The 27,954-nt window shown below is 40.4% G+C and overlaps 1 protein-coding gene across 1 annotated transcript; it reads left to right on the top strand.

Moving 5' to 3' along the window:
- Positions 1-38: 38 nt before the first annotated feature.
- Positions 39-27,735, top strand: SIAH2 (siah E3 ubiquitin protein ligase 2). Its single transcript, XM_032225917.1, has 2 exons — positions 39-978; positions 26,548-27,735. The coding sequence occupies exons 1-2, from the start codon at positions 550-552 to the stop codon at positions 27,103-27,105; spliced, it is 987 nt and encodes a 328-aa protein (XP_032081808.1). The 5' UTR covers positions 39-549; the 3' UTR covers positions 27,106-27,735.
- The last annotated feature ends 219 nt before the right edge of the window (positions 27,736-27,954 follow it).

The raw sequence follows: 27,954 nt of genomic DNA, 5'->3' as shown, positions 1-27,954 counted from the left end.
GCCCCCTTTCTCTCTTACTTCCTCGGCCGCCGTTTGGATCGCGGGGAAAAACCGCGGGAGGAAAGAGAGAAAGAAGAAAAAAACCGAACGAAAGAGGGTAGTGACTGCCGTCTCCGCCTGCCATTCGCAAAGGTTTAGGGCATGCTCAGTAGGAGCCAACCTCGACTTGGGAGCAGCCTGTGACTACACCACCCCCTGTCTCTTCCTTGCGTCAGATTAATGTTCCGGGGAGGGGTGGGTGGGGGGAGCCGAGAAGGAACCACGCTCGGTTTGTCCGGGGGGAGGAGCGGAAAGGGCTGCTCGGGGGACGAAGGACTTGGCTCGGAGCGCCGAGCTGGCCCGCCGTGGAACGTTGAGGCTTCTCTTTTGGAACGTTGAGACACTTTGGAACGTTCGCGGTTTCCTGCGGCGCCAAGGCGGAGGCCCCGAGCCGGTTCTCCGAGGAACGGCGGCTCCAGGAAGACGGGGGTGGTTGTTTTTAAGCCCCCTGCGGGGCTTGGGTGAGCGATCCGCTCGGTGTCCGCAGTTCGATGGTTTGTTCCGACCGAAATGAGCCGCCCGTCCTCCGCCGGACCCAGTGCTAACAAACCTTGCGGCAAGCAGCAGCAGCAGCACACGCCATCGCCGGCTGCTGCTCCCGCCGCCAACACCGCCGCCGCGGCCGCCACCATCTCCGCTGCCGGAGCCGGCTCTTCCGCGGTCCCTGCCGCGGCCGCTGTGATCTCGAGCCCTGGAGCTGGGGAAAGCAGTGGGGGGGCGGTGTCGCCTCAGCACCACGAGCTGACCTCGCTCTTCGAGTGCCCGGTGTGCTTCGACTATGTGCTGCCCCCGATCCTGCAGTGCCAAGCCGGGCACTTGGTTTGCAACCAATGCCGGCAGAAGCTGAGCTGCTGCCCCACATGCCGGGGATCCTTGACCCCCAGCATCAGGAACTTAGCGATGGAGAAAGTGGCCTCGGCGGTCCTCTTCCCTTGCAAGGTAAGGCGGGTGGGAGAAGCCGGTGGGGCAATGCCATCGGGAAGGAAGGAAGGTGGGCGGGGAGAAGAACGGGATGGAGCGACGGGGACCGATGCTGTTGGTCTGAGCACCTGCCCTTGAGGTTGCGGCAGGGAATCGCAACTGCTTCTCCAATAATTTTTTAAAAATCCCCCCGTTTCCCCTGGGGAAGACTTCAGGTGATCGCCTTGAAATTGTAGTTCTGATGAGAAAAGTCTTGGGTTTTCCGTTCTGGGGTGGGGGACCTCTCGCTCTCTAACACGCTCGTGAAAGTGAGGTGTACCGTGTGTGTATGCACACGCACACACACACACGCCCTGGGATTCATTCAGACAACCATTCCAGTCGCTCTTTCGGTTAAGAATTGCGTTCTCTTTACTCTTCCTATTGGACCGGGCATTAGCATTTCCCGAAACGAAACGAAACGATCTGTTCAAGATTTCTGCTCACAAACCATCTGCCGAAGTGAGAAATGAACAGAGTGGTTGCGACTGCATTTTCTAGGGAAGAGACTGAAGTTGAGATAGGAAGGCACCGGATATAAATCTCACCTGGACCATGGATTGTAACCAAGTCAATGTTCCTGTCTCAGCTCTTGCTACTTGCTCTATAGGCTATTTAAAGGTAGTATCTTAGGTCAGCAAGTCCTCAAGTAGATCCTCTTCAGTTGTACTGGTGCTGCCTTTGGCCATGGTTAGCGAATGATTCCTGGAGTTGCAAACCTGTTTAGGTTGGAAGGATAATCAAGTTACAGAATGCTGCCCTAAAGGATTGTTGTAAAAAGATTGAATTAAATGTATGTAAATGCAGTAGTCTTGAGGACTTAAAAAAATAGGTAGGCTGTGTAATCACTAACCTTGTTTTCATAGATCTTTACAGCAAACTTGTCTCCCTAGCTGAGTTACTCTGGGGGAAAAGGGGCGGGGCGGAACCAGAAACTTATATGTTTACTACCATAGTCTTTTTTAAAAAATATTTGGTTGTTAAAAGGTGGTATTGGCTGTTTTTCTCATCATTCCCGCCCCCCTCCAATGTTCTCCATAGTTCTTACAAATCGATAGTAAATCACTCTGGAATATAAATAGGAAGTGTGAGATTTCTTATGAAATGGAAATAAAGCTTCTCAGCCTAAACAGAGACCCTGTGGATCAGTACCAAGAAGGAAAATGGGGAAAAAAAATATGAACATTGCTAGTACATTAAAGAGGAAACTCTGGGAATTGGAAATCTGGCTAATTTGGATAAGCTATGAAATCAGTCTTGGATGAGTTGCATTGCCATGGAAAGATCAGACTGAATGCTTGTAGGCTCACTACAAAGAATTGCTGTGGCTGGAAAATATTTTTTTTGCAAGCTTCAGCTTGAACAGCAGTTGTGGCTCTGTGTGAAACAATTGAGCATGGCTTGGATAATATCTTCATTAATTACAAACTAGACAATAGCAAAGTATTTAAGAGGTGGTGCCTGTGTAACTTCAAAGTGCAACTTTTTTGATGCTGGCAACTTACAAAAAATTGGGAAACAATTAAGTTTTCATACCAACTGATTCTAGTTCAGAAGTGCTAATGTAAATAAAGCAATCCCAAATGACTACAGGCAGGAATTTTTGTAAGGTATAATAATTTTTTAATAATCTTGCCTATGCTTGCAGAATTGTGTAGAGGATACTTTATGACTGCTAATCACTAAGATGTGTTAGATTAATATGGACAAGAAACAGTGTTGCAGCCATTAATGAAAAGGCTCTGTGGTCTGTTCTTTTCAATTGAAATGTTAAGGGTGCTGCAGAAATATTTATGTTTAAAACTTCCTCCAGTGAAGTTCATGGATGGCTAGTAAATTTAAATTTGTTTTTCAAAACTTTCTTTATGTTGGTGACTGTGCCTATTGTCCAAGATTACTCTTTTTTATACATTGTTTGATGAAGTTGTAGCACTGAAAAGTCTCTAAAGCAGGGGTCACCAACCTTTCGGACCTCAGGGATCACTAAATTCATAATTTTAAATCCCGTGGACCACTAATATGATCTGCCTAATGACCAACTGGATGGGCGTAGCTAGGTGGTCATGTGACTGGGTGGGTATGACCAACTTGGTGTCACTTAGAATGGGGCCAGTTCCATGCATGATGTAGTCCCACTGGAATAAGGCCCTCCGGCTCTTCGCCACCAGCAGCGCTTCCTCCCAGCCTTTGCTGAAAGCCCTGCACCAGGAGGCTGAAACAGACCCCAAGTCAAAATTTCTGCCCCCCTCCGACCTGCACCAAAAGACCTCGAAGGGGGAGACTCTCTGCTGCAATACAAACGTTCATTGCATGTCTCCGGCCCAGGGGCCATAGTTTGAGGACCCCTAATTTAGTGCAATATAAAAAATGCAAATAATTTTTCTGTAGACCACCAACATTTTCTTGTGGACCACCAATGGTCTACAGACCATCAGTTGGTGACCGCTTTTCTAAAGCATTTTAAATAATAACAAGAAATAAATGTCCCAGTTAGTGGAGGTTGGGAAAGAAATATTCTTAAATATCTGGAGAACATCACTCTTTGACAGCTACAAAGTCATATGACTGGTAAAACAGGAATAAATGGAGCTGTTCTAAAGTGCAGGTTCTCACCACTTTGTATTAAGTTAAATAAAAGCTTCAATAGCAGCAGTTATAGAAGTTTCTATAACAACAGTTTAGTATGCATAATAGTTAATGGACGCCCTGCAGTAATTTAACTAGACACTTTTACAGACTCTCTTGGGATGATGCTAACCTCTATGCTGTAGTATTTAGTAGCATAATGTAGTATATCATTACAGGATGCTTCTTTTAGGCAATTGCTATCCACCTGGTGACCTATACATGTGTGAGTATATCCATTGGCCATGTTAGCTCCAAAAAATGGGCATAGTGATTTATATCTGAAGATGTCTTGATTGAGGAAGGTTGCTTTCAGCTGTATGTGGCCTGAAGGAGTCTTCTCTTGATCTCTCTTCCTTTTAGTTGACTATTTAATATTCCCTACATCTTATGAATCCTTTTTCCAAATCTTTATCAGATATTATCAGTTTAGGTTTTTAAAATATGCATCTTTTTATTTACTGATTGCTACCCTGTTTCCCTGAAAATAAGACATCCCCAGATAATAAGCCCAATCGGGCTTTTGAGCACATGTGCTAAAATAAGCCCTCTCCCAAAAATAAGCCCTCCCAAAAATATTGCAACACAGCAGCAGCCATGAGGTGACCATGCTTGCCGCCTCCTACACCTCAAAAATAAGACCTCCCTGAAAATAAGGCCAAGTGTTTATTTTGGGGGTCAAAAGAAAATAAGACCCTTGTCTTATTTTCGGGGAAACAAGGTATATGTCTGCACGCACATGTGTAGACATGTAGCACATGTACTAACTGCTCCTTATATTTTTTCTGGTGGGGGAACCCATTTTACTTCTCAAATGATAGCCACCCAACCATCAAAGTTCATTATTAAATAAAAAGATTATAGCTAGTCGATATGGTGAGCATGGATTCCACAATGTAACACTGATTCCCTTAGGATCCCTTCTGTGCTATTTATTGCTTCATCTTTAAAATGTCTCTTTACCTTTTTCTGCTTTCATGATACTTTTACTGGGGGAAGCAGCTACTGTACTGCATCTAAGTGATCTAATATTTAAAAAGAAAAAGATGTGTCAGCTGGCAAGGGAGAGAGCTTTTTTTACCCTTTTTAACACTACTAATCTCAAGAAGCCACTCTTAACTTGATATCCTGGTATCAGTTTCAAGTGTCTTTTGCTCCCAAGAGTTAGGTTTAAGCTGATCAATATGCACTCTAAACCTTCTAAAGTGTCATTGAGACACTTTAGGTCAGCTGATAAAAGCAAGATTGGAAATGCTACTTGAGTTATCCAGAGGAAAGGCTCCAAGGAAGAAAAGAAAGCTGAGGTTGAAGAAGTAGTGTTGTCCTATTGATCCCCAGGTATGAATTAAAGGGGGAGAAGACATCAGATACAATAATTGTTTTTCTTTCATTTAGGGAGGGGGAAGCGTTTCGGGTTCCATATTTGGGTTCTCTAGTTCAAGGATGAAACATATTGTTTCCTGAAGATGTTAGGTAAGAAGACTGAGTGAGACCTTAAACTGGACACTTTCTGTCAATCATACCTGGGATGTTGGATTAGATGAACCCATGGTATGATACTTATGTCTAGTTCTGCTCAGCATAACAGGCTATTTTATATTGAATCCAACCATTGGCTCAATTAGATGGCTTGTCTTAGATAGTGAAGGGTACAGTTTCCATCAGATTAATTTAACATGAATTGTGGTTAGGAAAGATGGCAGCTGTGGTCCAAATCAAATGGAGAACATTGACAGAGGAAAGTTGTCTTACATTGATTAACCGTATTTCTCAATGGTTTCAGCTGCAGATTTTTCCCAGCTCTATTTAATTTGTGTATTTCCAAATTGAACTGGGAATATTTTTCATATAAGCATATGTGTTACTTCTGAACTATTGAACTGTTTCCCATTAAGCTACCCAACCCATCAAGGATGTAGTAAGACCTGTCAGGCATTAATCAGCTCTTTTGTCACCAAGAGGAAATACTTGAGCAAGAAATTTGACAATGTATACCACCTCATTCTGATCATCAGATTACCCCTATGAAGACTTAATGGTATGACATTCAGCTGGCTTGAACATTGTACTAAAAAAGCCCATTAATCAAATTAAGAGTGATATCAAGTGGGCCGTACCAAAATTCAGGCCTTGGTTTCTACTCTTCAGTATTTTATTAGTAATGGATGAAGAGGTGGAGGAACGCTTATCAAATTAACTGATTATACAAAACTGAGTGGCCTAGCTAATACCTTAGAAGCCAGAAATGAAATATCAGAAAATAATAGAGTAACATTTAACATGAAAAGTTCTTCAGTAGGAAACAAAAATCTGAAGCACAACTACATGATGGGGAGTAGTAGCTTAATAACAGCATTTGTGAAAAGCTGATTAGTAATTTATTTCAAATTAAATATCAGCCAGATGATGTCACGTAGACTATCAAGATCTGTTCTCTTTTTATTAAGAGTTCAGGACATGGAATAATGGATGTAAGTTACAGGAAGCCAGATTTTGATTGAATATGAACAAAGCTTTCTCTAACAATAAGAGCAGTGAGATGGAATAAGAATAGTGAGACTAGAAAAGTGGATTTATTGGTCCCAATGTTGCACTGCTCTACTGCTTCATTGGATGTGTTTAAGTGAAAGCTAGACAACCATTGGTCAGGGTGCTTTACTTTGGATTCCTGCTCTGACTCCTGGTTGGACCTGATGATGTGAAGTTCTCTTCCCATTTTATGATTCCATGGCAAAATGAAATGGCAAATAAGCTTCATAGAACTTATGCGAGCCAGTATGGATATTTTATGCACACTGTTTGGATTGGCATATTGCAAATGAAACATGATGAAGGTAACTATAAGGGGAAAGTGAACCTAATTTATTTTACCTTTAGGCAAAATTATAATAATTTAAATCTTCATTGCTATTTATACTTTAGAGACCTTTTATTCTGCAGAAGCTTCTGTGTTTATAATTTAAAAATCAAGCACACATTCAAAAAGTGTTTAATAAATACTGGTTTCAGGCTCAATATATGCTAATAAACTGTTGCTCAAATGAACTGTTGCTCAATTGGAAAACCTGGGAAACAAAAGAAACAAATTATGCACAATGACCTGGGAATAAATCTTTTGAACACTGAGTAAATATGTATATAAGCCAGACTAAAGTTCAGTTATCATTTGGGGAATTGGCAAAATCAGTTCACTTTATTCATAGTATTTTTAGCCTGCTCATATTGAAAATATTAAAATCAAGACAGGCATACACATTAGTATCCATGTGAATTTATTTTACAGTATTTACTTAAAAGATTTCCAAAAGGACTTTTACCAGTTCACAGAAATGAAATAAAGTGGGTACATTTGGGGTAAATAATTGTCACCTGAAGACAACAAAACAGGTGTCAGTCATAGTTTTTTGAGGTGAGAATATTCTACATCTGAAGTTCTGAAAAAAACTTTTGTAGCAAACTTGGGTAATAAGACTGAGAAATTATTATTATTGTATCTGGTCACACAGTCAGCAAGATGTTTAGACTTGATTTGGCATTTTTATCCACCAGTCAAATCCTTCCCAAGGACTTGAGAGACCGCCTTCTGCCAATTACCTCCTCGCGACCTATAAGATCTCACAGATTAGGCCTCCTCCGAGTTCCATCTGCCAGTCAGTGTCGACTGGCAACTACGCGGAGGAGAGCCTTTTCAGTAGTAGCTCCGACCCTTTGGAACGATCTCCCCGTGGAGATTCGTACCCTCACCACCCTTCAGACCTTCCGCACAGCCCTCAAGATCTGGCTATCCCGCCAGGCCTGGGGTTAAAGATTATAATCCGTCCCCACCCGAATGATGAATGTTGCTCTATTTTTAATTATGTATGTTTTATACGTCATTGTATGTATCCCCTCCCACATAAGTTGTAAGCCGCCCTGAGTCCCCTCAGGGAAAAGGGTGGCCTATAAATAAACTTATACTATACTATACTATACTTATGATTGACAGATGTTGTTTGATGGTGTTAAAGGTACTGTATCTCCATAGGATTTAAGCTGTTCCAAAGAAATGATAGTGATTTTGTCAATATGGATAGTGGTCAAGTAATGTTCTGGTTGTTTCGGGATTGCACCCAAGGTGCCTATTACTATTGGATTTTTTTTTTGTCTCGGTCATTCTATTTCTATTTGCAGATTTTTGTATTTTGTTATCTTCTCCAGTTCTTTTTCTTCTATTCTTCAGGTGCCAAATCCACTATCTAGACTTTTTGGGCTTTCTTATTGAAAATTATTAAGTCAGGAATGTTATGTGGCAGGTGCTTATTTGTTTGAATTCTAATGTCCCAGAACACATGTTCTATTACTTTGTCCATTTTGTGGTCCCACCAGTTCTTGATTTCAAGCAAGTGATCTTTCTTGCAGATATTTCATGGCACTGTTGTTGCTACTGTATCATGCCACTGCTTGTAACCAGTCTGTATAATCTTCTTGCAGCTAACTAGGTCCATTATCCTTTTTTATTCTTCAACTGTGTAGTGCATTTGCAACATTTTGCACCCAACTATTTTCCTTGTTAAACAGGGTCTGCCAACATCACTGTGTGGATGAAATGCATGATTCATTGTCAGGGCGTAGTGTAGCGTAGCATAGCATAGCACAGTACCTTGGAGGTCTTCTTGTCTAGCCTCCTGATCAAGCAGGAGAACCTATACCATTTCAGATAAGTGACTGTCTAGTCTCTTCTTAAAAACCTCTAGTGATGGAGTGCCCATGATTTCTGAAGGCAAGCTGTTCCATTGGTCAGTTGCCTCTGTTTATACAACCCAGAATTGTATTAGCTTTTTTGGATGCTGCTGCCCACTGCTGGCTCATATTCAAGTGATCATCTACTAGGACTCCAAGGTCCCTCTCACAGTATACTGTTTTTGAGCCAGGTCTCACCTAATCTGTACTTATACCTTTGATTTTTTCCTGCCTAAATGTAAAACTTGCTTTTTATAATGTAAATGTAAAACATTGCTTTTTTATATATTATTTTTCTAATATTTCTATCCAGAACTTTTAATTATGCTTGAGTGCATTTCATTATTCCAACTGCATATCTAATGACTGGAATAGCCCAGGTGTAATGCCTTGGTGATATTTCCTCCACCAGGTTTAGACTTCACTCTTCCTGATGTATTCTAACCTTCTTCTCAACTTCAGTGTACTGGATGATGTCAGATTAAATGATGTCCAGTTATTTGTAATGAGTAATGTAACTATTAATATTATTTCCATGGGGCATCTTGATTCCTTAAGCTTTTACTATTTTTCCTCTATTGATGGTACATTTGTTCAGGACAAGCTCCATTGCAATATCTTGGTTGTATATATAGACAGTGTGGAACAGCTATTCTGTTTCAGGTGGTGCTTTTCCACTGAACTTCAGATCATCCATATAAAGGAGGTGAGATACTTGCCAGATGTTTTTAAGTTTGACAGACATTGTCTGATTTGTTTAGTATTATTGTCAGAGGAATTAGTGCAATAACAATAGTAGTGATGATAGTGAATTTCCTTTTAAAAATCCTCTCTTGATATTAACCCCTCCCAGTCTATCACCAATGACCAACAACTATGTTTTCCATTGTGCCATTGATCTTTGCACAAAGCTTCTGATGTTTCTCCTGAGTTGAATAGGTTAGTCTTTTGTGACTTAGAACAGGTGGTTTCCCAAGTTGGAAGGGAAGAAATACATCATCTTTCACACTTAGGGCTTTTTCCCCCTATTTGCATTTCCTATTCTTACATCTCTGCTTAAAATCTATATTGCTTGTGGTCTGTTATTTTTAAAACTCCTGCCTTGCTTCTTGAGTCATTTCTCTTCCTGACTATATTTGCTTCAGAATTTGACTGGTATGAGCCAGAAGGCTATAGCACTTCCTTCTGACCCGTCTGTATCTGTGAAAATATTTTTTTTCTTTTTCATATCTGCCTCAATTAAGGGCAGCACTGTCAAACTTTTCCAATGAAGTCAGGAAGAAAATCTTAGCTGTTTCTCTTTTCTCCTGCAAGTTTGAACACTCCATGGATGAACACAATTGATTGAACACAACCACGATGATTAGGGGACTGGAGACTAAAACATATGAAAAACAGTTACAGAAACAGGGCATGGCTAGTCTAGTGAAGAGAAGGACTGGGGAAGACATGATAGCAGTGTTCCAATATTTGAAGGGCTGCCCCAGAGAGGAGAAGAGAAAGCTATTTTCCAAAGCACCTGAAGGACAGACAAGGAATAATGGATGGAAACTGACCAAGGAGAGATTCAACCTAGAAGTAAAGAAGAACTTTCTGACAGTGAGAGCAATCAACCAATTGAACAGCTTGCATTTGGAAGTTATGGGAGCTTCATCACTTGAGACTTTCAAGAAGAGATTGCCATTTGTCAGAAATGGGGTAGGGTGTCCTGCTTGAGCAGGGGGGTGGGGGTGGACTAGATAACCTACTAGTCATCTAGTACATACAGAGAGAGAGGGGGGGGTGTTAATCTGTATATTGGCACAAATTGTATGGGAACCGGATCATTAGCACTGAACCTTCAAACTAAATATGTACCGAAAACATCCTTTAAGATGATTTCATTTTGTTAATACTCTAGGTAAGAAATCCCTAATGGAAGGCAGGAATCTGTTACCAGAAAGTGTCTATAAATTGACTTCTTGGGCTCTTAAAAGGCAAATGAAGAATACATACTACTGGTTTTACTTTTCTCCAGTAATTTGCTCAGAAGTGTTTTACTGTATCAGACATTTCAGATAAGGCTCACTTATTTTGAACTGCAGCTCTAAGCACTATATCCACTTATTTCATTCGTACACTTTGTGTATTCAGGTATACTATTAAAACCTCTGAAAATCATTTCTTAAGTGGGCAGTATCAATTGCAGAGCAGTTGGTGAAAGGAAGGCAGAGTTCACTTTTACTGATTTGACTTAATAAGGAAACCAATCCCCTGTAGACATATAGCTAATACAACTATTTGTGTCTTTCAGAGATATTTGTGAGTATTAAAGAAGATATTGTATTTGTTCTATTGACCAAGAAAAATCAGTACTATTTATTTGCCTTTGTCAGTTGCCCATTTAAGCCCACCTGTTTGAAAGAATGAGAGTTATTCTTCCCTTTTAACATAGGTGTGTTGCCAAAAACAAAAGTCACAGCAGTAGGCTCATGTTACTGTTATTTAGTATAATGTCATTGCTTCAAAGAGTTAATAGCCTCCAAGGAAAGCGGGGAAATCATAGCACATTATTAGAAGTACTAGTTTTTCCTGCTTGAGAAGAATATCATGGGAAAAATGCAGTTCATGCATAATATAATTAGAGCAGATAACTGATGTCAAAATTGTGTTGGTCAACCCATCTATCTTTTAAACTGATTTATAGTGATCGCAATACATGAAACTTTTATATTATCAGTCAACTTAGCTATCTTGAGATTTGTCCCAGCTAGTTGTTAGAATCAAATTGACTGTGGCTGGTCTCAAAAAGCTAAATAGACTTGGATTGATTTACTACATGGATTGAAAACTATTGGGAACTCCTAGGCTAGAAGTTAAAAAACATTCCAAATGTAGAACTAGTACATTACTTCTCTATAGTGGCTAAGAAAACTGCATGATTTTTTTCCTGAAGTCAACAACTGACAAGCTTCTCTTGAAGGCAGTTTTGCTTTCTTATTCAATCTGTATAAGAGTTCTAGGATACTAGATCATGAAAATCAATTTTGGGAGAAGTTGAGATGAATCCAGAAAACCTAAACTCAATCATCTCCTAAATTGAATTGATTTAATTAGTTAAATTATAAACTTTTACCTCAGATAAATGCTGATTTATTATGAATATGGCACTTTTATAGGCCTCATGTGGAAGCAAGGAAGCAAATTATGACCATAATTAGAACCAGACCGGCTATCACTGAGATGGTTGTTCAGTGAATTGCACCCAATTTTATAACTTTTTAAATCAGGGGTAGTCAAGCTTTTTATACCTACCGCCCACTTTTGTATCTTTGTTAGTAGTAAAATTTTCTAACCACCCACAGGTTCCACAGTAATGGTGATTTTATGAAAACCTAATGAAAATGTTTAAATAATGCTATGAATTTTTTTTTAAAGTCAATTAAATTTTTTAAAAAAGGAAAGTGCTTCAGTATCGCACAAAACCCCTACCGCCCACCATGAAAGCTGGAACACCCACTAGTGAGCGTTAGGGACCAGGTTGACTACCACTGTTTTAAACTGTCATCGCTGTGAATCACACAATCATTAAGCAGACCCAGTTTCCCCCATTGACTTTGCTTGTCAGAAGTTGGAAGTAAATTTGCAAATGGCAATCTCATGGCCCCAGGATGCTGTAGCTGTGATAAATACATGTTGGTTGTCAGGGTCCTGCATTTTGATCATGTGACCATGGGGATGTTGTGACAGTTATAAGTGCGAGGACTCATCATAAATTTTTAAAAAATCAGCACTTTGTAATTTTGAACTATCACTAAATGAATGGTTGTAAGTCTAGGGCTAACTGTGCTTGCTTTAATTGCAGCCACATCAGTCTTCAAGTTCATACAACTACTATTCCAAGCTTGTTTTCAGTACTGTTATCAAGACAGGAGTCTTCCAAGTGAAAAATGTTGCATTTCCCTGTGTTAAATTTTCTTTAGTTTTTCTTTCCTTTCTTGCCTTACCATTCTTTACTATAGAATGAGTATATCATTGGACACCATAGGTCTCTGTCAATAGCAGCTTATTCTAATGCTTTGCCATTTCCAAGTTCCTTTAAAATATGCCTGAAGGCCTTTTTAAATATTTTTGGCCTGCATGATTGAGTCTTCATCTGACTGATTCAAGCAGAAGAGGGAAGGGAAGGGATAATATTAAATAGTTGGCTTATTTAGAGAAGAAATCCTAACGGCTTATAGTACTAATAGGTAGGAATTAATTGTGTTGACCTTTTCTAGTCTGGGCTACCAGCTCTCCATGTTTTCTGTTCATCTTTCTTCATATCCAACCGTACCTAGATTTTTCAGGCCACATCCAAAGTCTTTATCAAGTCCTGATGTAAACAGAAGTTCAGGAAATGTCAACATCAGAAATATGGATCTTAACTTCATTGAATGTTTTTTCAACCTACTAATCTTCCTTTAGTTTTGGATTTATTAAAGCATCTTCTCTTAATTTAATTCAGCAGTTCTCCTTTCTGGTCTTAAAATCAGGGCATCTATCCAGATTAATTCATCTTTGTTCTTCATCTAAAAATAATGTTAATTAAAATGGACCAATAGATCCTTTTTGCTCTTGTTCTGTCCCTGAATAGCTTTTGTCTAACTGAATCAAAAGCTGTTTTGTAAAGATCAAATATGAAGAAGAGCAAGATAAAAGAGACCAGAAAAGGCTTGCTTTTCCACAAATGTTGTTGATAAATCAGATGGGGCAGAGCAGCTATTGATCCTGGTTATATTGTTGGTGCATTTAATGGATAATTTATGAACGGATTTGAGTTTCTTATTCACAAGGGTAGGATTTTGGCTGCTCTAGGATGTATCTTTGTAATATTTGGACTAGATTGTAACAAGCAGTGTGGGCATGGCAAGAGCCAGTCACATTTTCTGGCTAATTTATTATTTTAAGAATAGATTCAGACTGGCTTTGTAAATATTACTGGGGGAGGGGTTGTACAGCTATAGAACACATAACCAGTTACAAAACCTTACCATAATACTTCTTAAGCAATATTTACCCCATCCAGTAAGATATTATGTACTATTGCTATGTTTTACAGCCGAGATTCAGAGAAACGCATTTATTCAGGTCAGCTAAACAACTAGAGATGCAGTTGTATAATATATATGACATTTGATTAGCATGTTAGCCTTTTTATGGCTTAGCACTTGTTGCAGAAATCTAGCCTGTTTGGTTAGTTTAAGTAAGGGTTAATTCAGTAGCTAGGTTAAACAGGTGATATAACCTAGTCATGCAGCTGGGCTGCTATGCACAAACAAGTTTTAAGGAGTCATTAGAGAAAAGAAGGGATCTATATCAACAGAGCTTAGAAATCTAAGAAAGGAAATCAAGAACTGTAAGCTGCCCAGAGTACCTTAGAGTAGAGATAATAAATAAAGAAAAGAAAAGAAGGAAAATCTGAACATGGCACAGAAGACAGACTGTGACATTATAAGTTCTATATGGTTGACCCACTACCAGCTCAGCTGTTGCTTCCTATTAGGGCTGCATGACTCTGGTTCCCAAAGAAGTTACAGTATTTCTCCAAGAGATCTTGACCCTTTGTCCATTCAATTCTTCTCAGACACAACATTGAACAATACTGGAACCTGCTGCTTTGGGTAGCTTTCCACTTTTTTTAATATTAAAAGATCAGACTAACATAGTTTAATGGGCAGGCAAAGGTCTCGGTAGACACATACAGAGGCCTGAAGCAGTGGTGGGGTTTGGATCCCGTTCCAACCGGTATGGTTGGAATGGACCCAGCGGCATCCACATGGACATGCGCAGCGCGCACATGCATCTTAGCGTGCACATGCATCTTAGCGCCGCCGCAAGCCTCTGTGACATTCTAGCTGCTCACCGGAACATCGCGCAGGCGCTGTATGCACTGTGCACGTGCACGGAAGCGCCAAAGACTTAAAAGACCAGTAAGGAGCTTGGGAGGGCCCTCCAGAGCACCATACTGGAATGGTATCTGGTTCTCCGGGCAGGCTCCAGTACGTCTGTACCGGGGCGCAGCGCCTGCAACCCACCACTGGCTTGAAGATACCAGAGGACTGTATCATACTACAATATTATTACTTTAGCATCACTGTTTGAAAAAGCAGAAGATAATGCAGATAAAAGCATCATGTGGTGCTTGCTTGTGTTAATTGAAATCTCTTGTGGAGCTCCAGGGAGACCCTGTCTATCACGATGTTGTAGAACAGGGGTAACAAAATCTGGCCCACTGAGTGCTTAGATCTGGCCAGTAGGGCCACTCTGAAAACAGTGAAGGACCAACCTTTAGTGCCTCTGACAGCAAAAACGGAGGTTGGGAGGACTGCATGCAGCACTCCTGAGCTCAGTTTTCACGGGCAGAGGGCTTCAGGAGCCATTGCAACAAAAAATAGAGCTTGGGAGCCGGTTTTCGCTGGCAGAGTGCTCGGGCCACCACAGGTGGCCCTGACGTGAGTGATGTCAAGCTGGCCATGTCCATCCTGACCCCCTTAGTCAAACACCACCCTGATGTGGCCCTCAATGAAATTGAGTTTGACACCCCTGTTGTAGAAGGATTATCTTCGAAGCAATGAAAATGTTAGATAAGATGTTGGAAAGCCCTATTTCAAACTATTTGTTGAGCCATTAATGATTTGAGCTCATTTGTTGCCCTTGGTTCAGTTGCCATTTCTATAATACTCTCTCAAGGGAATATTATAAAATAAAAGGAAAGGAAGAAAAGAGATTAGATAACTCAAACTCCTTGAGATAGAAATGCAATATAGTAAACATTACATCCTTCCTTTTACAAACTTTCTTTCAGTAGACTTTGGCCGCAGTGGATGAAATCTGTATTTTCACATGATTTTTCTGTATTTAATATACATTAAATAAATTATTCAAATTTTAAATAAAGCTGGCTGAGGAATTCTGGGAGTTGTCGTCCATAGGTTTCAAAGTTTCCAAGGTTGGAGACCCCTGCTATAGAGTTTTTACTCTTTTAAATTTGGGTTTTTTTCTGAGTTTTTCCTCAGTTGTTTTCCCACAAGTCAAGGCTATCCATTTGTTTGATCTCAGGTAGGAGAAGAGCAACCCTGCCCATGATTTTGCAATCTTGCTTGCTTGTTCTGTCATTTTCTGATTCGCTTGTGGTGCTTGCTACTTCAGCACTTTTAATACCTTTCCTGTCCATTCCTGGTAGACCTCTTTCCTCTTCAAGGAGAAGCTTGGAGGGGTTCAGACATCAAACAAAGTCTAATGAGACTTCTTTGCTTTTGGCATAGTGTGGAAAGTCAGCCGTTGTGATCTGCCAGTCAAATATTTTGCATGCATACTAGACATCTTAAGCTGTGGTTAATTTGATGAGTGAACCCCATACTTATATAGGATTTCAGCTTTAGTACAGGATTGATTTAGTGTTCTTGGGTTGTCATTTTCATTGCTCATTGACAAGGATCATTATAAACTTGGATGTGCATCCCGGCTCAGCTTGCCGCCTGTCTCAGGATATAGTTGCCCATCTGACATTTTAAAGAGAAAAGAAGAAGAAAATGTAGTAAGTGAATAAACGAATTGTTATAAAACTAGTGATTTTAACAAAAAACAAACAAGCCTGGAATTCATCTTAGGAATTCTACTCATTTTAGAAATTATAAGCCTAGAGATCTACAATTCAGCAAGCTGCCACAGGTATTATTGACTTTTGTTCCTCACCCAATTCTGATTTATGCACACCTGGCCTTCAGGTGAAAGTATTAAGTAAACTGCTCAGCTGTATGAACACCTGCATTGTGCAGATGGCACTGCTGCATTACTAGGCAAGCTTTTTTGCTGACGTGATGCACGCATCCTTTGCTTTCCTTTGTCTTTTCCCTCCTCTCTAAGATGCCTGGTTCAGCAGATCGAACTGCAGATTGTTCTTATCTATTGTGGATTAACAGCCTCTTCATCTGCCTGCAGCTTTGTTCTTGCTACAAGCAGAAGCTAAGCTTTTAAAGTTTTCGTAGCCCTTGGATTCAAGACAGCCCCACTTCCCTGGATATCTGAACTGGGATAGAGGCTTCTGAAAAGATGGATGGGGAATTTAATCACATAATTTTACAGAGAGGGTTCCTTTTTGGATTGTTTCTTCTGGGAGCAGCAACAGACTTCTGTCCTTTGTCCATATCTGAATAATAAAGATAACCTGTCCTAAAGTGAGAATCTGAGGCATATAATGCCCAAAACATTCAGTAAACCAAAAGACTCAGTAGCTCAGAGAAGAAAACAAAAACATGAGCCATCCACAATTTACAGTGTAATGACTATAACAGACACTGTTTAGGACAGACAGGCAGAATACTAGCGGAGCACTTCCATGAACATCAGCTAGCAATCTGAAGACACAATGCAAACTTCTTTATCTGACAACAAACACATGGTCAGACTCAACTCAGTCATGGTTTCAGCTGGGAAACTGTGAGCATCCTAGACCAAGCGAAATCTAAAAATGCTGGGGAATTCAAACAAAGCAGCCATCAATAAACATATGGGGATAAACTACACTTACACCACATTCAAAAGACACAATAAAAAAGCTAAGAAGGAAAATAAAAATCCAGAAGACATCCACTCCAGCAGCCTACTTCTAGATAAGCAGAGATTAATATCAGACGAATAATCAAGCAGAAAACAATACCCTAATCAAGGGACTACCAAGGAAAAAATCACACCCCACCAGAACTGGCAGGGCAAGCTACTGTACATAAACAGGGAGCAAACACTATCCTCACATGCACTGATGATACTATCTAGTTGGGTAATAAAATATTTGGAAGCAAACGATCAAGCTCAGACGGCACCACTGTTCAATTCTAAACTATGTATATTCTCTTCCATGAGATTCTATTCTAGCAAACAAAGTGTCCAGAATTTTTCCTAAAACATTAGGAAATCACCTGTGTCTAAATTCAGTGCTCAAGCTATAAAGCTTCGTTCAGACCCAATAACAGAAGTAGGTGATTTAATCAATGAGATCTTAGTGTATTCTCAAATTGTATATAGTTGTTTTCCTTTTCATGATTGAGCCTGGTAATAAAAAATACCTTCATTCTTTCTGGCAAGGCTACAGTATTATCAAAAAATGCCACATGTACAAGATTTCTGTGTTCATACTTTTCTGACTTACTGTCCTTGAAATTCTTTTTTTCTCATTTGATATACAGAAAGCAGTTAAGATCAAGGCAGATCCCGAAATATTTGTTGCTCCCATATTTCCTTGATCGTTGGCTTGTGCTTATGGACTAGAGCATTAGATTGCCTACTCGAGGTTAGATGGAAACCAAGAAGGTTGCTTACATCCTTAAATCTGAAACTGTGCCCCAATACACAATAAAAGATGGGTTGGAAACATGATGCTTGTGGCTTCTGAAAATCAAATGAAAATTAAGTTTAACATTAAAATACTGGGCATTTGAGTTCTTTTGTAATACTAGAAGATTAGATTTCTGATGAGATTTCATGTGATTGCTGTAACATTGATTCCTGGCTTTTGCAAAGGTTACTAACCCTGCTGTAAATCAAATACATTTCACATTTGTTCAGTTTTCACAATTCTTCCACTATCAAAGAGAGCAAATGATACTCCAGTTTCTTTTTCCTCATAAATTAAAAATTTGCATCCAAATGCAAATTGTCTACTTGCCTGGACCAAACCTAATACAGTCTTAATCTTAATAAGTTAATTGCAGAATACAATCACCGTGTTTCAAAAGTTCTATTTCTGATTGTATATCTAATCTGCACTGTTATAATTCGCTAATTCAGAAATAATAATATAAGCAAACAATTAACTCTGTGACTAACACAGCATGTGCCAACCTGTTCAGCTGCTGAGACTGTGGCTAACCATGATTGTGGGAGGTGAGGTGGGGGGAGGGGTTAGCAGTCTCAAATAAAATGTGAAATAATTGGAAGGGACAATGGCTGAATGGATTAAAACATTACGAATGTCAGCTTTCTGTATTCAAATTTCAAAGATTTAGGTATAACTTACATAAACCCTAATGATCCATTGATTTCTGGGTGGTACACAACTTTATATTTCTTGGTCTGTTTAAATGGGTTTTCTCACCCATGGCTTTTACATTTGCCTGTGGACAATAGATCATAACTGTAATCTGAATGGAGCACTTCAGAAGAGTTTGGAACAGTATTTCTCAATCTCAGCTACTTTTTAAGATGTATGGACTTCAACTCTCGAATTCTGCTGAAGATGAACTGCTGAGGTTGAGAAACACTAGTTTACAGCATCTTAGAAGATGCTCAAGAGACATCCTTTCCAGGATGCATGTCCCAGCACCCTCAGCAAAATTGGCTGGATGCTGGGTCACACCATTTTGCTGTGTCAGTGTGTCTTCACACCCTCCCACACCCTCCACAAACTATATAATAGTACTGTAGAATTGTAAGCAATCAGAGGGGAGGGATCACTTAGTCCAATCCTTTTTAATGCAGGAATGACACACTCAAGTATTTTAAAGTTGTCTTTTCAACTGCTGCTTACATGTTGCCCTAGAGGAAAACCAACCGCGTTCCAGTCTATATTATTGAACAGTAATAAATATTTGATTTGTTTGAATGTATGCAAATAATCCTTTCTCTTTGACAAATGCTCAGAAGATACATTTTAGGCACTTTTTCCCCATACATAGCCATACTTTTCCCATGTATGTCAGAGGTGATATTCAGCAGGTTCTGACCAGTTCTAAAGAACCGGTAACAGAAATTTTGAGTAGTTCGGAGAAGCGGTAAATACCACCTCTGACTGGCCCTGCCCCATCTACTCTCTGCCTCCTGAGTCCCAGCTGATCAGGAGAAAATGGGGATTTTGCAGTAGCCTTCCTCCGGAGTGGGGTGGGAATGGAGGTTTTACAGTATCCTTCCCATGCTACGCCCACCAAGCCACACCCACAGAACTGGCAGTAAAAAAATTTGAATCCCACCGTGTGTGTGTGTGTGTGTGTGTGTGTGTATGTGTGTATGTGTGTTAACAGGTAGTCATTCAATTACAAATTTAGAAAGGAGTTCTCCTCCGTCTGATGCCCTCCACATGTTAGAGTCTGGAATTCTCATCCTATCCAACCACTGGAATCCTGGGAAGAAGTTGTCACTAGAAACATCAAAACTGTTTTGAGTGAGGCTGTTCTGAAATTTCATAGACCTGCCTTTTGATTTGTTGCGCTCTCTTTCATTTGTAATCCTCCTGATTTCCCAGCACCATTTTTCTCTCTAGGGGGAAAAAAAAACTTCAAAAAGGAAGAGATGAAATAGAAGCTCTCAGTTGGGGAAGGAGCGCATCAGACTGAGGAAGGTTGCAAAGCATCGTAATTCATACTACTCTAGGAATATGTAGCTATTAATGGATCAAACTCATACTAGCCATTATTCCCGAATATCATAGATTTGAAAAAGATAAAAGCTTCAGAATCAGTTATAACCTGAAAATCCTAACCAGGATTTGACTTGTGAAAGATCTGCATTAATGAGTCATTTCTACAACCTGTCAAGGCTGACAGGGCCAGGCAATTTTTTACTGACAAAGATTTCTCGTGATATTCTTAGAGAGGGGAGATGTGGACCATAAGGCAAGTATGGCTAATGTTTCAGGAAGAATGTCGAAGATTTTATTTGCTTTTTTAAATGCTTAATTTTGCAGCTGTCTCAAAATGCGTGGTAAAGTGGGTCAGACCACAGACCTGGTCTAAGAGAAATGTGAGAGCTGCAGGTAGGTCTTGGTGGCCATTACTGCCCACCTATCCTGCAGGATACATATACCTGCTACCGTATTTACTTCCTGCTCCCATATTTCAAAAGAATTGTCTAAAACATTCAAATTTATTATTGAGACAAATACGGCCTAAAGTGTCCTCTTTTTACAGGGAGGAGGTGTCTAGACATTTCCTTCTAGAATGCCTTTCTAGTCAGATGAGTCATGTAATAATCACCCCCATGTTTTTTAGCTGTCAGAAAGAACCAATAAGAGGCAAATCAAGACAGATCACTCAGGTACAAGTTATTAAAAACAATGAATATAAAAGTGTCTGTCAATAATGACCATTAGGAGAGTTAGACAACTGCAGCACTCTGCCTTCAGCTATGCTCAGATATATTCCTAGTTTTCTCTCTTCTTGGGATTACAGAGGTACATACACAAACTTCATAGCCTGAGCAATAAAACCTAAATATTCTTACTGGGATTAAGACACAGTCATCATATACTGTATATGTAGTATATGGGTCAGATTTATAATCCAGGTTATGTACGCTTTATGCTAAAAGTATTTGCATTCCAAGGAAACTGAAGTATTCTGGCAACACAATATTTATGCATATATATTTATTTTTAAAAAGTCTTTGCCTGCATAGTTTGAATCATCATCTTTCAATTCAAAGAAGCTGCAGTGGTACTGAGGGAGAAACTAAAATAAATGGACACCAGGCAAAGAAATGAGTACTAAGAGCAATTTTCAGCATCTTTCATGCCTCTTGCAGAAATGCTAATTTCTTTCATTGTAACCATGAGGCCTGGAAACTTAATAATTTAAGTAGCTCATCCATGCACTGAGCAATTGCAGTAGAGTCCAGAATGATTTCTTATAAGAATTCCTCAAGTACCAGTTAATAGAAGTGCCTCCCTTTCCCTCTCTCTCTCTCTCTCTCTCCCCTCTCTCCCTTTCCCTTTCTCTTTCTCTCTCTCTTCTCTCCCTCCCTTTCTCTCTTTGTCTCCCCTCCCTCCCTTTCCCCCCCCTCTCCCCTCCCTTTCTCTCTCCCCCTCTCTCTCCCTTTCCCTCCCTCCCTTTCTCTCTCTCTCTCCCCTCTCTCCCTTTCCCGCTCCTTTTCTCTCTCTCCCTCTCTCCCCTCTCTCCCTTTCTCTCTCTCCTCTCCCTCCCTTTCTCTCTTTGTCTCCCCTCCCTCCCTTTCTCTCTCCCTTTCTCTCTCTCTCTCTGTCTCTCATTTGATCAATATTTATGTAAAATTCAAAATATTTTGGCTATTTTCTGCAACAGTGTTGCAGTAGATCAAAGAGCTGCCAGCCAAGAGTTATTCAGGGGTTACAGATCACTCCAGTAAATGTCCCATCTGTTCACCTTGTTCCCAGCCCAAAAAGATTGCTGCAAACGACCAGGGAATAAAAAGGCACCAGCCTTCCCTCTTGCAGAGAACATATTATTAGCACAGCACTAGGCAGCTCTCAATACTGTCAGGAAACAAAAATGCTTCATACCTTTTTGTTGACTTAGCTCTAGCTTTTCCGTTGGGCTTGGTAATATCTCACTTAGCAACCTCAGCAAATCTGATCAGACTTCATAGGTAGCCCAATTATGAATGCAGCATTCAAACGGCAAAATGCCATGGGAAATGCCTCAGTGCAATTATACAAGGTAAAGTGTTAATCCAGGATAGAATGATAACTGCTGGGTAAAAATAAGTTCCGCTTGAAAACCCTTGATGGTAAATGAATAAATGTACAAGCCATGTCAGTCAAAAGAAGTGTTAGCAGAGAAAACTTCTGTTTGGAATTCCAGTGCATTCCAGTCACTATTCCACAGCCAATGGTCTCTCTCTCTCTATGTATTGATCTATCTATATTTATTTATTTATTTATATCTTGCCTTTATTGTTTTTATAAACAACCCAAAGCAATGAACATAACTAATACTCTTTCCTTATTCTATTTTCCCCACAACAACCACCCTGGGAAGTGAGTGGAAATGAGAGAGAATGACTGACCCAAAGTCATGAAGCTGGTTTCATGTCTAAAGTGGAACTAAAACTCAGTCTCCTGGTTTTTAACCTGGCACCTTAACCAGTAGACCAGACTGTCTTCTTAACTTACATTAGGTTGCCTTGATTTCCCCCTCCACAGCCTTTCTGTCCTTCTATAAATGTTGCAGTGGCCCCGTGCCTGCTAATGGCCCTTGCTCGGACATAAGCTGTTCCATTTTGATATGCAAGTAATAGGACTTGCAACTTGTACATTATCAATGATGATCTACTGGAAACAGTTTAAACTGAATTTGTGGTTAGAGGTAATATTCCAGACCAATAAATAAACTTACATTGTTTATCTGATTCACAAACTTAAAACGTCCTTTAAACCTTTGGTGGCCTTTCAACTCCGGCGGTCCTTGGATGAAACCGATTATCTGGATTCCTTTCAGTCTGGATTCAGGCCTGGCTACAGCACAGAAACTGCTTTGGTCGCGCTGATCGATGATCTCTGGAGAGCCAGGGATAGGGGCCATGCCTCTATCCTAGTGCTCCTTGACCTCTCAGCGGCCTTCGATACCATCGACCATGGTATCCTTCTGCGGCGGTTGCGGGAGGTGGGAGTGGGAGGCACCATTCTTCGGTGGTTCTCCTCCTACCTCTCGGACAGGTCGCAGTCGGTGTTGGTCGGAGAGCAGAGATCGACCCCTAGGCCCCTCAACTATGGGATGCCGCAGGGTTCGGTCCTGTCCCCCCTCCTATTTAATATCTACATGAAGCCACTGGGTGAGATCATACGTCGGCACGGGATAAAATACCATCAATATGCGGACGATACACAGCTGTATCTGTCCACCCCGTGCCAACTCAGTGAAGCGGTTGAAGTGATGTGTCAGTGCCTGGAGGCTGTCAGGGTCTGGATGGGAATGAACAAGCTTGCACTCAATCCCGACAAGACCGAGTGGCTATTGATGCTCCCTCCCAAAGATTGGCTATGTACTCCATCTCTCAGGCTGGGGGGTGAAATTATACGCCCCTCAGAAAGGGTTCGCAATTTGGGAGTCCTCCTGGACCCACAGCTGACTTTAGAACATCATCTGTCGGCTGTGACCAGGGGGCATTTGCCCAGGTTCGCTTGGTGCACCAATTGCGACCCTACCTGGACCGGGAGGCCCTTCGAATAGTCACTCATGCCCTTTTGACCTCAAGACTGGACTACTGTAACGCGCTCTACATGGGGCTGCCATTGAAGAGTATTTGGAGACTTCAGCTTGTCCAGAATGCAGCCGCGCGAGCGATTGTGGGTGCACCTCGGTACACCCATGTTACACCTATCCTCCGCGAGCTGCACTGGCTGCCCATTGGGCTCCAGACATGCTTCAAGGTGCTAGTCATTACTTTTAAAGCCCTACATGGTATCGGACCTGGGTACTTGAGAGACCGTCTCCTGCCAATTACCTCCCTAAGACCTATCAGATCCCACAGATTAGGCCTCCTCCGAATTCCATCTGCCAGCCAGTGCCGACTGGCAACTCCTCGGGGGAGGGCCTTCTCTGTGGCTGCTCTGGCCCTCTGGAACGATCTCCCTGTGGAGATCCGGACCCTCACCACCCTCCCGGCTTTCCGCAAAGCCACTAAGACCTGGTTGTTCCGGCAGGCCTCGGGCTGATGAATTTCCAGCTCCATTTGAAGCTGCGACTGTTGTTCTATTTTAATTTGTTTGTCTTTTATTTTCTTATTTGTATCCCTTTCCCCCTTGGTTGTTAGCCGCCCTGAGTCTCTCGGGAATAGGGCGGCATACAAATTGAATAAACTACAACTAACTACAACTACAACTAAACATAAATAGAAAATGATTCATTGTATTATAAGAAACAATTCAAGTAATTCAAGTATCGTATGCAATGGATATGCAACCCCTTTCTGATTTTTGGAATCTTTAAATGTAGGTACTACAAGTGTTAATTTAAATAACTTTTGGATGACTTATTCAGTTTAACCCACCTCATAGGGTTGTTGTTATGGGAAAGATAGGAGAAAGAAGGAATATTAGATATGTATATATGTATATAACACAGAGACACTCCATTTTCCTTGAGGACTTAAAAGGGATACATAGCTTCCCTTCTCCAAATTTCCTTGCATAACAACTGTGCTTGAGAGAAGCTGGGCTGAAAAATCTCAAGAGTGAAGCTGAATCCAGGTTTTCCCATATGTTCTCCTACTTTCACCACATGGCCTCCTTTTTTATGAATAAAGACTCTCTGAGAACTGCGTTCTGAAGTTAAACTAGATCAGTGTTTCTCAACCTTGACAAGATATGCAGACTTCTTGCTCATGCTAGCTGGGAAATTCCGGAAGCTGAAATCCACACGTCTTAAATTTGCTTTGGTTGAGAAAATACTGGACTAGAGGCATGTCAAGTACAGTATATGAAAGACGATCCAAGCAGCATACTTCCATTGCTTTTCTCATCTCCTTGCAAAAATAGTCCTTCCTGGCCTAAATGAACTCATAATCTGTAAAAAGCAGATTCTTATGCTTCTCCACGTCATGTTGTTCAGCCATCCCATCTGTTCCACCCCTACTGTTGTATGTTATTAGGTGATGTGAAATATGAGTGTGGACACCTGGCATCAAACAACAAAAATCTAAGCAGAGAGTGAGTCCTGCTCATTCTTCAAGGGTTCTGTAAATCACAGAGCATGCTAAATCTGATGGAGGAGAGAACTGGGGAGGCAAGGGTTGAAAATTGTGTTGAAATGTCAATAACAGAGACTACAATTCTCTGGTTAATTTTTTAAAAAAAACTTTTATGCATGCCCTAAAGGGTGGGGAAACAGGATTGCATTGGATTGAATAACAAAAACCAAGGCACTTATTTATGTATGCTTTGTTTTCTGAGTTTTATTCAGACTGCAAAGATTTAGAACTTTTCTGCAACCACCACCATTTACCCAGAGTTACTGCAGAAAAAATGTACTTGCAATTCTCAGTAAAGTGACCTGTGTCAATAGCAGAGTACTTTGAAATTGAAGTATAGATTGGCAGGGGAAAAAAGAGAAAGGAAGGGGGAAATAAAATGCGGTGACATCATCATTTAGGTAAATTCTTCCGGACAGCATGCAGTGGTAAGAAAATGAGATCTCTTGTTGAAATCTGAGCAACCTTAGCAAATTTATATTATGCCTATTTTGATTCTGGAATTTATTATTTTGTTATTGCAAACAGTTAAAAAATATTGTTAAAGGGTGGGAGTGAGCGATAAAAAAGATTCAGCATTTCTTCTCAAACAAAACAATATAGCAAGCTTGTAAAAAGCCAGATTCTGAAATGAATAGGAGTTGAATTTAAGAGACCATATGTAACCCATACTGACACAGCAGGAACTGCATTTCTGTGGAATAGTGTTTAAAGATGAAGTGTGCTTGTCATTACACTTGTTGAATCTTATCTCAAAGAATAAAACCATGATAAAACTCATGCAATTAAACTTCTTACAAATACTCAGATGTATCCTAATATCTGAAGGGCCTAATAATGCAGCTTTCAAAAACCAATAGGAGGTTGAATTGCCCCTGCCCCGAAAGGATTAATTATCCTACTGAGACAAAACTCTTAACAGCAGAGCATTATAGTTGCATATATGTGGCATCTTAGAGATGTAATTAAACAAAAACATTTCCATGCAGAAAGTCCCTGGTTCTAAACCTACCATAAGAGCCGTGGTGGCGCAGTGGTTAGAATGCAGTACTGCAGGCTATTTCTGCTGACTGCTGGCTGATTGCAATTTGGCAGTTCAAATCTCACCAAGCTCAAGGTTGACTCAGCTATCCTTTCGAGGTCGGTAAAATGAAGACCCAGATTGTTGGGGGCAATATGCTGATTTTGTAAATCACTAAGATGTAAAGCACTATGAAGAGATATATAAGTCTAAGTGCTATTGCTTATTGCTATCTCATGACACAGAACTGGGAATATCTGTTTACCAAATTCCTAGGGGAACTAATGATATGTCCTGCTGTAATCCAAGTTTCTATGTTACTGATCAGGAGAATTTGTTTCCTTTATCCAGTGTCCACCAAAATTAAGACATAGAGTTTTGATATATAAATGTTGGATAACCATTTGTCTGAAGTGGTGTAAGGTTTCCTGCCTAAGCAGGGGATTGGATTAGAAGACCTCCAAGGTCCCTTCCAACTCTGTTATTCTATTTCTATGTCAGGAGGCATAAGCTTTGAATGCAAATAGTTTTAATTCAGTCTGGTTAAACATTTGGGCACCAAATGATGAGAAAGATCTCCATCTATGGCTCTGGAGAGCTCTTACTAATCAAATTAGATGATGTTAGGCTGTACAATAGAAGGAAGTAGAATGATTTTGCAGAACATGTGAGAGCTTGAATCAAATAGAAAATAAACAATTTAACTTAATGATCTTTCATCTTTTCAGTATGCCACCACAGGCTGTTCCCTGACACTCCATCATACAGAAAAGCCAGATCATGAAGACATTTGTGAGTATCGCCCTTACTCCTGCCCATGTCCAGGAGCATCATGCAAATGGCAGGGCTCCCTGGAAGCTGTGATGTCTCATCTAATGCATGCTCACAAGAGTATTACGACTCTTCAAGGAGAAGACATTGTCTTCCTCGCCACAGACATTAACTTGCCGGGAGCTGTTGATTGGGTGATGATGCAGTCATGCTTCGGCCATCACTTCATGCTGGTTCTGGAGAAACAGGAGAAATATGAGGGCCATCAACAGTTTTTTGCCATCGTCTTGCTCATTGGCACTCGCAAACAAGCAGAGAACTTTGCATACAGGCTAGAACTGAATGGCAACAGACGGAGGTTGACATGGGAAGCAACACCACGATCCATCCATGATGGGGTGGCAGCAGCTATCATGAACAGTGACTGTCTTGTGTTTGACACTGCCATAGCACATCTATTTGCAGATAACGGGAACCTTGGAATCAATGTGACTATTTCTACGTGTTGTCCGTGATTTTTTGTGTAACTTGTGAAACCATGTGGTTTCTCTGGGCATAGTGCTTTCATGTTTTGCGGAGTCATTTCTTTTTTTAAAAAAATGGTATTCAACTGTTGCCCTGTCTTTTCCTTCTCATGCAGATCATAAGTACATGAGGAAGAGCAGGAATTTGCCACCAGTGCCATCACAAACCCGTCATTCACTTTGGAGTGATGTATCTGTAGTGTAATCTATATAAATATATACACTCCCTCCATTATATGAAATCCTGCACAAATGTTAATCACTGGGTGGCAATGCACCCACATAGGGAGTGTATCTTCATATGTAATACAAGTCTTACCCTGACATTTTAATAAATTATATTCATTGGAAATTTTAAAATAAGATTTATCAGAATAGTTATTATAGCAAAATCAATGCCCTTTTAATCCAAAAGGAAAGAGATATATTTTTAAGAGTTTCACTGGCATTTTTAGAGGGAGAAACAATATAAAAAGCAAAGTTTTTTAAAAAAAACATAGGGAATAAAAGACGGGGACATCCATGAGATGTAGATCTTCAATGCCTAAAAAGTCCATGTACAAGTTTGGAAAAATGAGGTGCTTAAATACAGCACTTCTTGTTACAAGCAGGGAACACCTTATTTAAACAGTTCCATACAACAGAAACATGGTACAGCAAAAATGATGTCACTAAATTATAGCTTCTCTCCTATAAGGCTGTGCCACTTAAGGAATATTTTTTTTTACTGTGATAAAATTTTTGAAAATGTGACCATTTACCCACAACATGGAGTCTATTTCTATAATCTCAGTACTTTGGTGGTTCCACTATACTTCATCTCCAGGAAGGAGCAGCACA

Source organism: Thamnophis elegans, chromosome 10, assembly GCF_009769535.1.
Source record: "Thamnophis elegans isolate rThaEle1 chromosome 10, rThaEle1.pri, whole genome shotgun sequence".
NCBI classification, from domain to species: domain Eukaryota; kingdom Metazoa; phylum Chordata; class Lepidosauria; order Squamata; family Colubridae; genus Thamnophis; species Thamnophis elegans.
This window is presented reverse-complemented; position numbering and strand designations above follow the sequence as displayed.

Excerpts from the sequence above, each read along its gene's own strand:
- SIAH2 (XM_032225917.1), top strand. The coding sequence starts at position 550 with ATGAGCCGCCCGTCCTCCGCCGGACCCAGTGCTAACAAACCTTGCGGC. Across the intron at positions 979-26,547 it reads CGGTCCTCTTCCCTTGCAAG|TATGCCACCACAGGCTGTTC; the intron begins GTAAGGCGGGTG and ends TCATCTTTTCAG.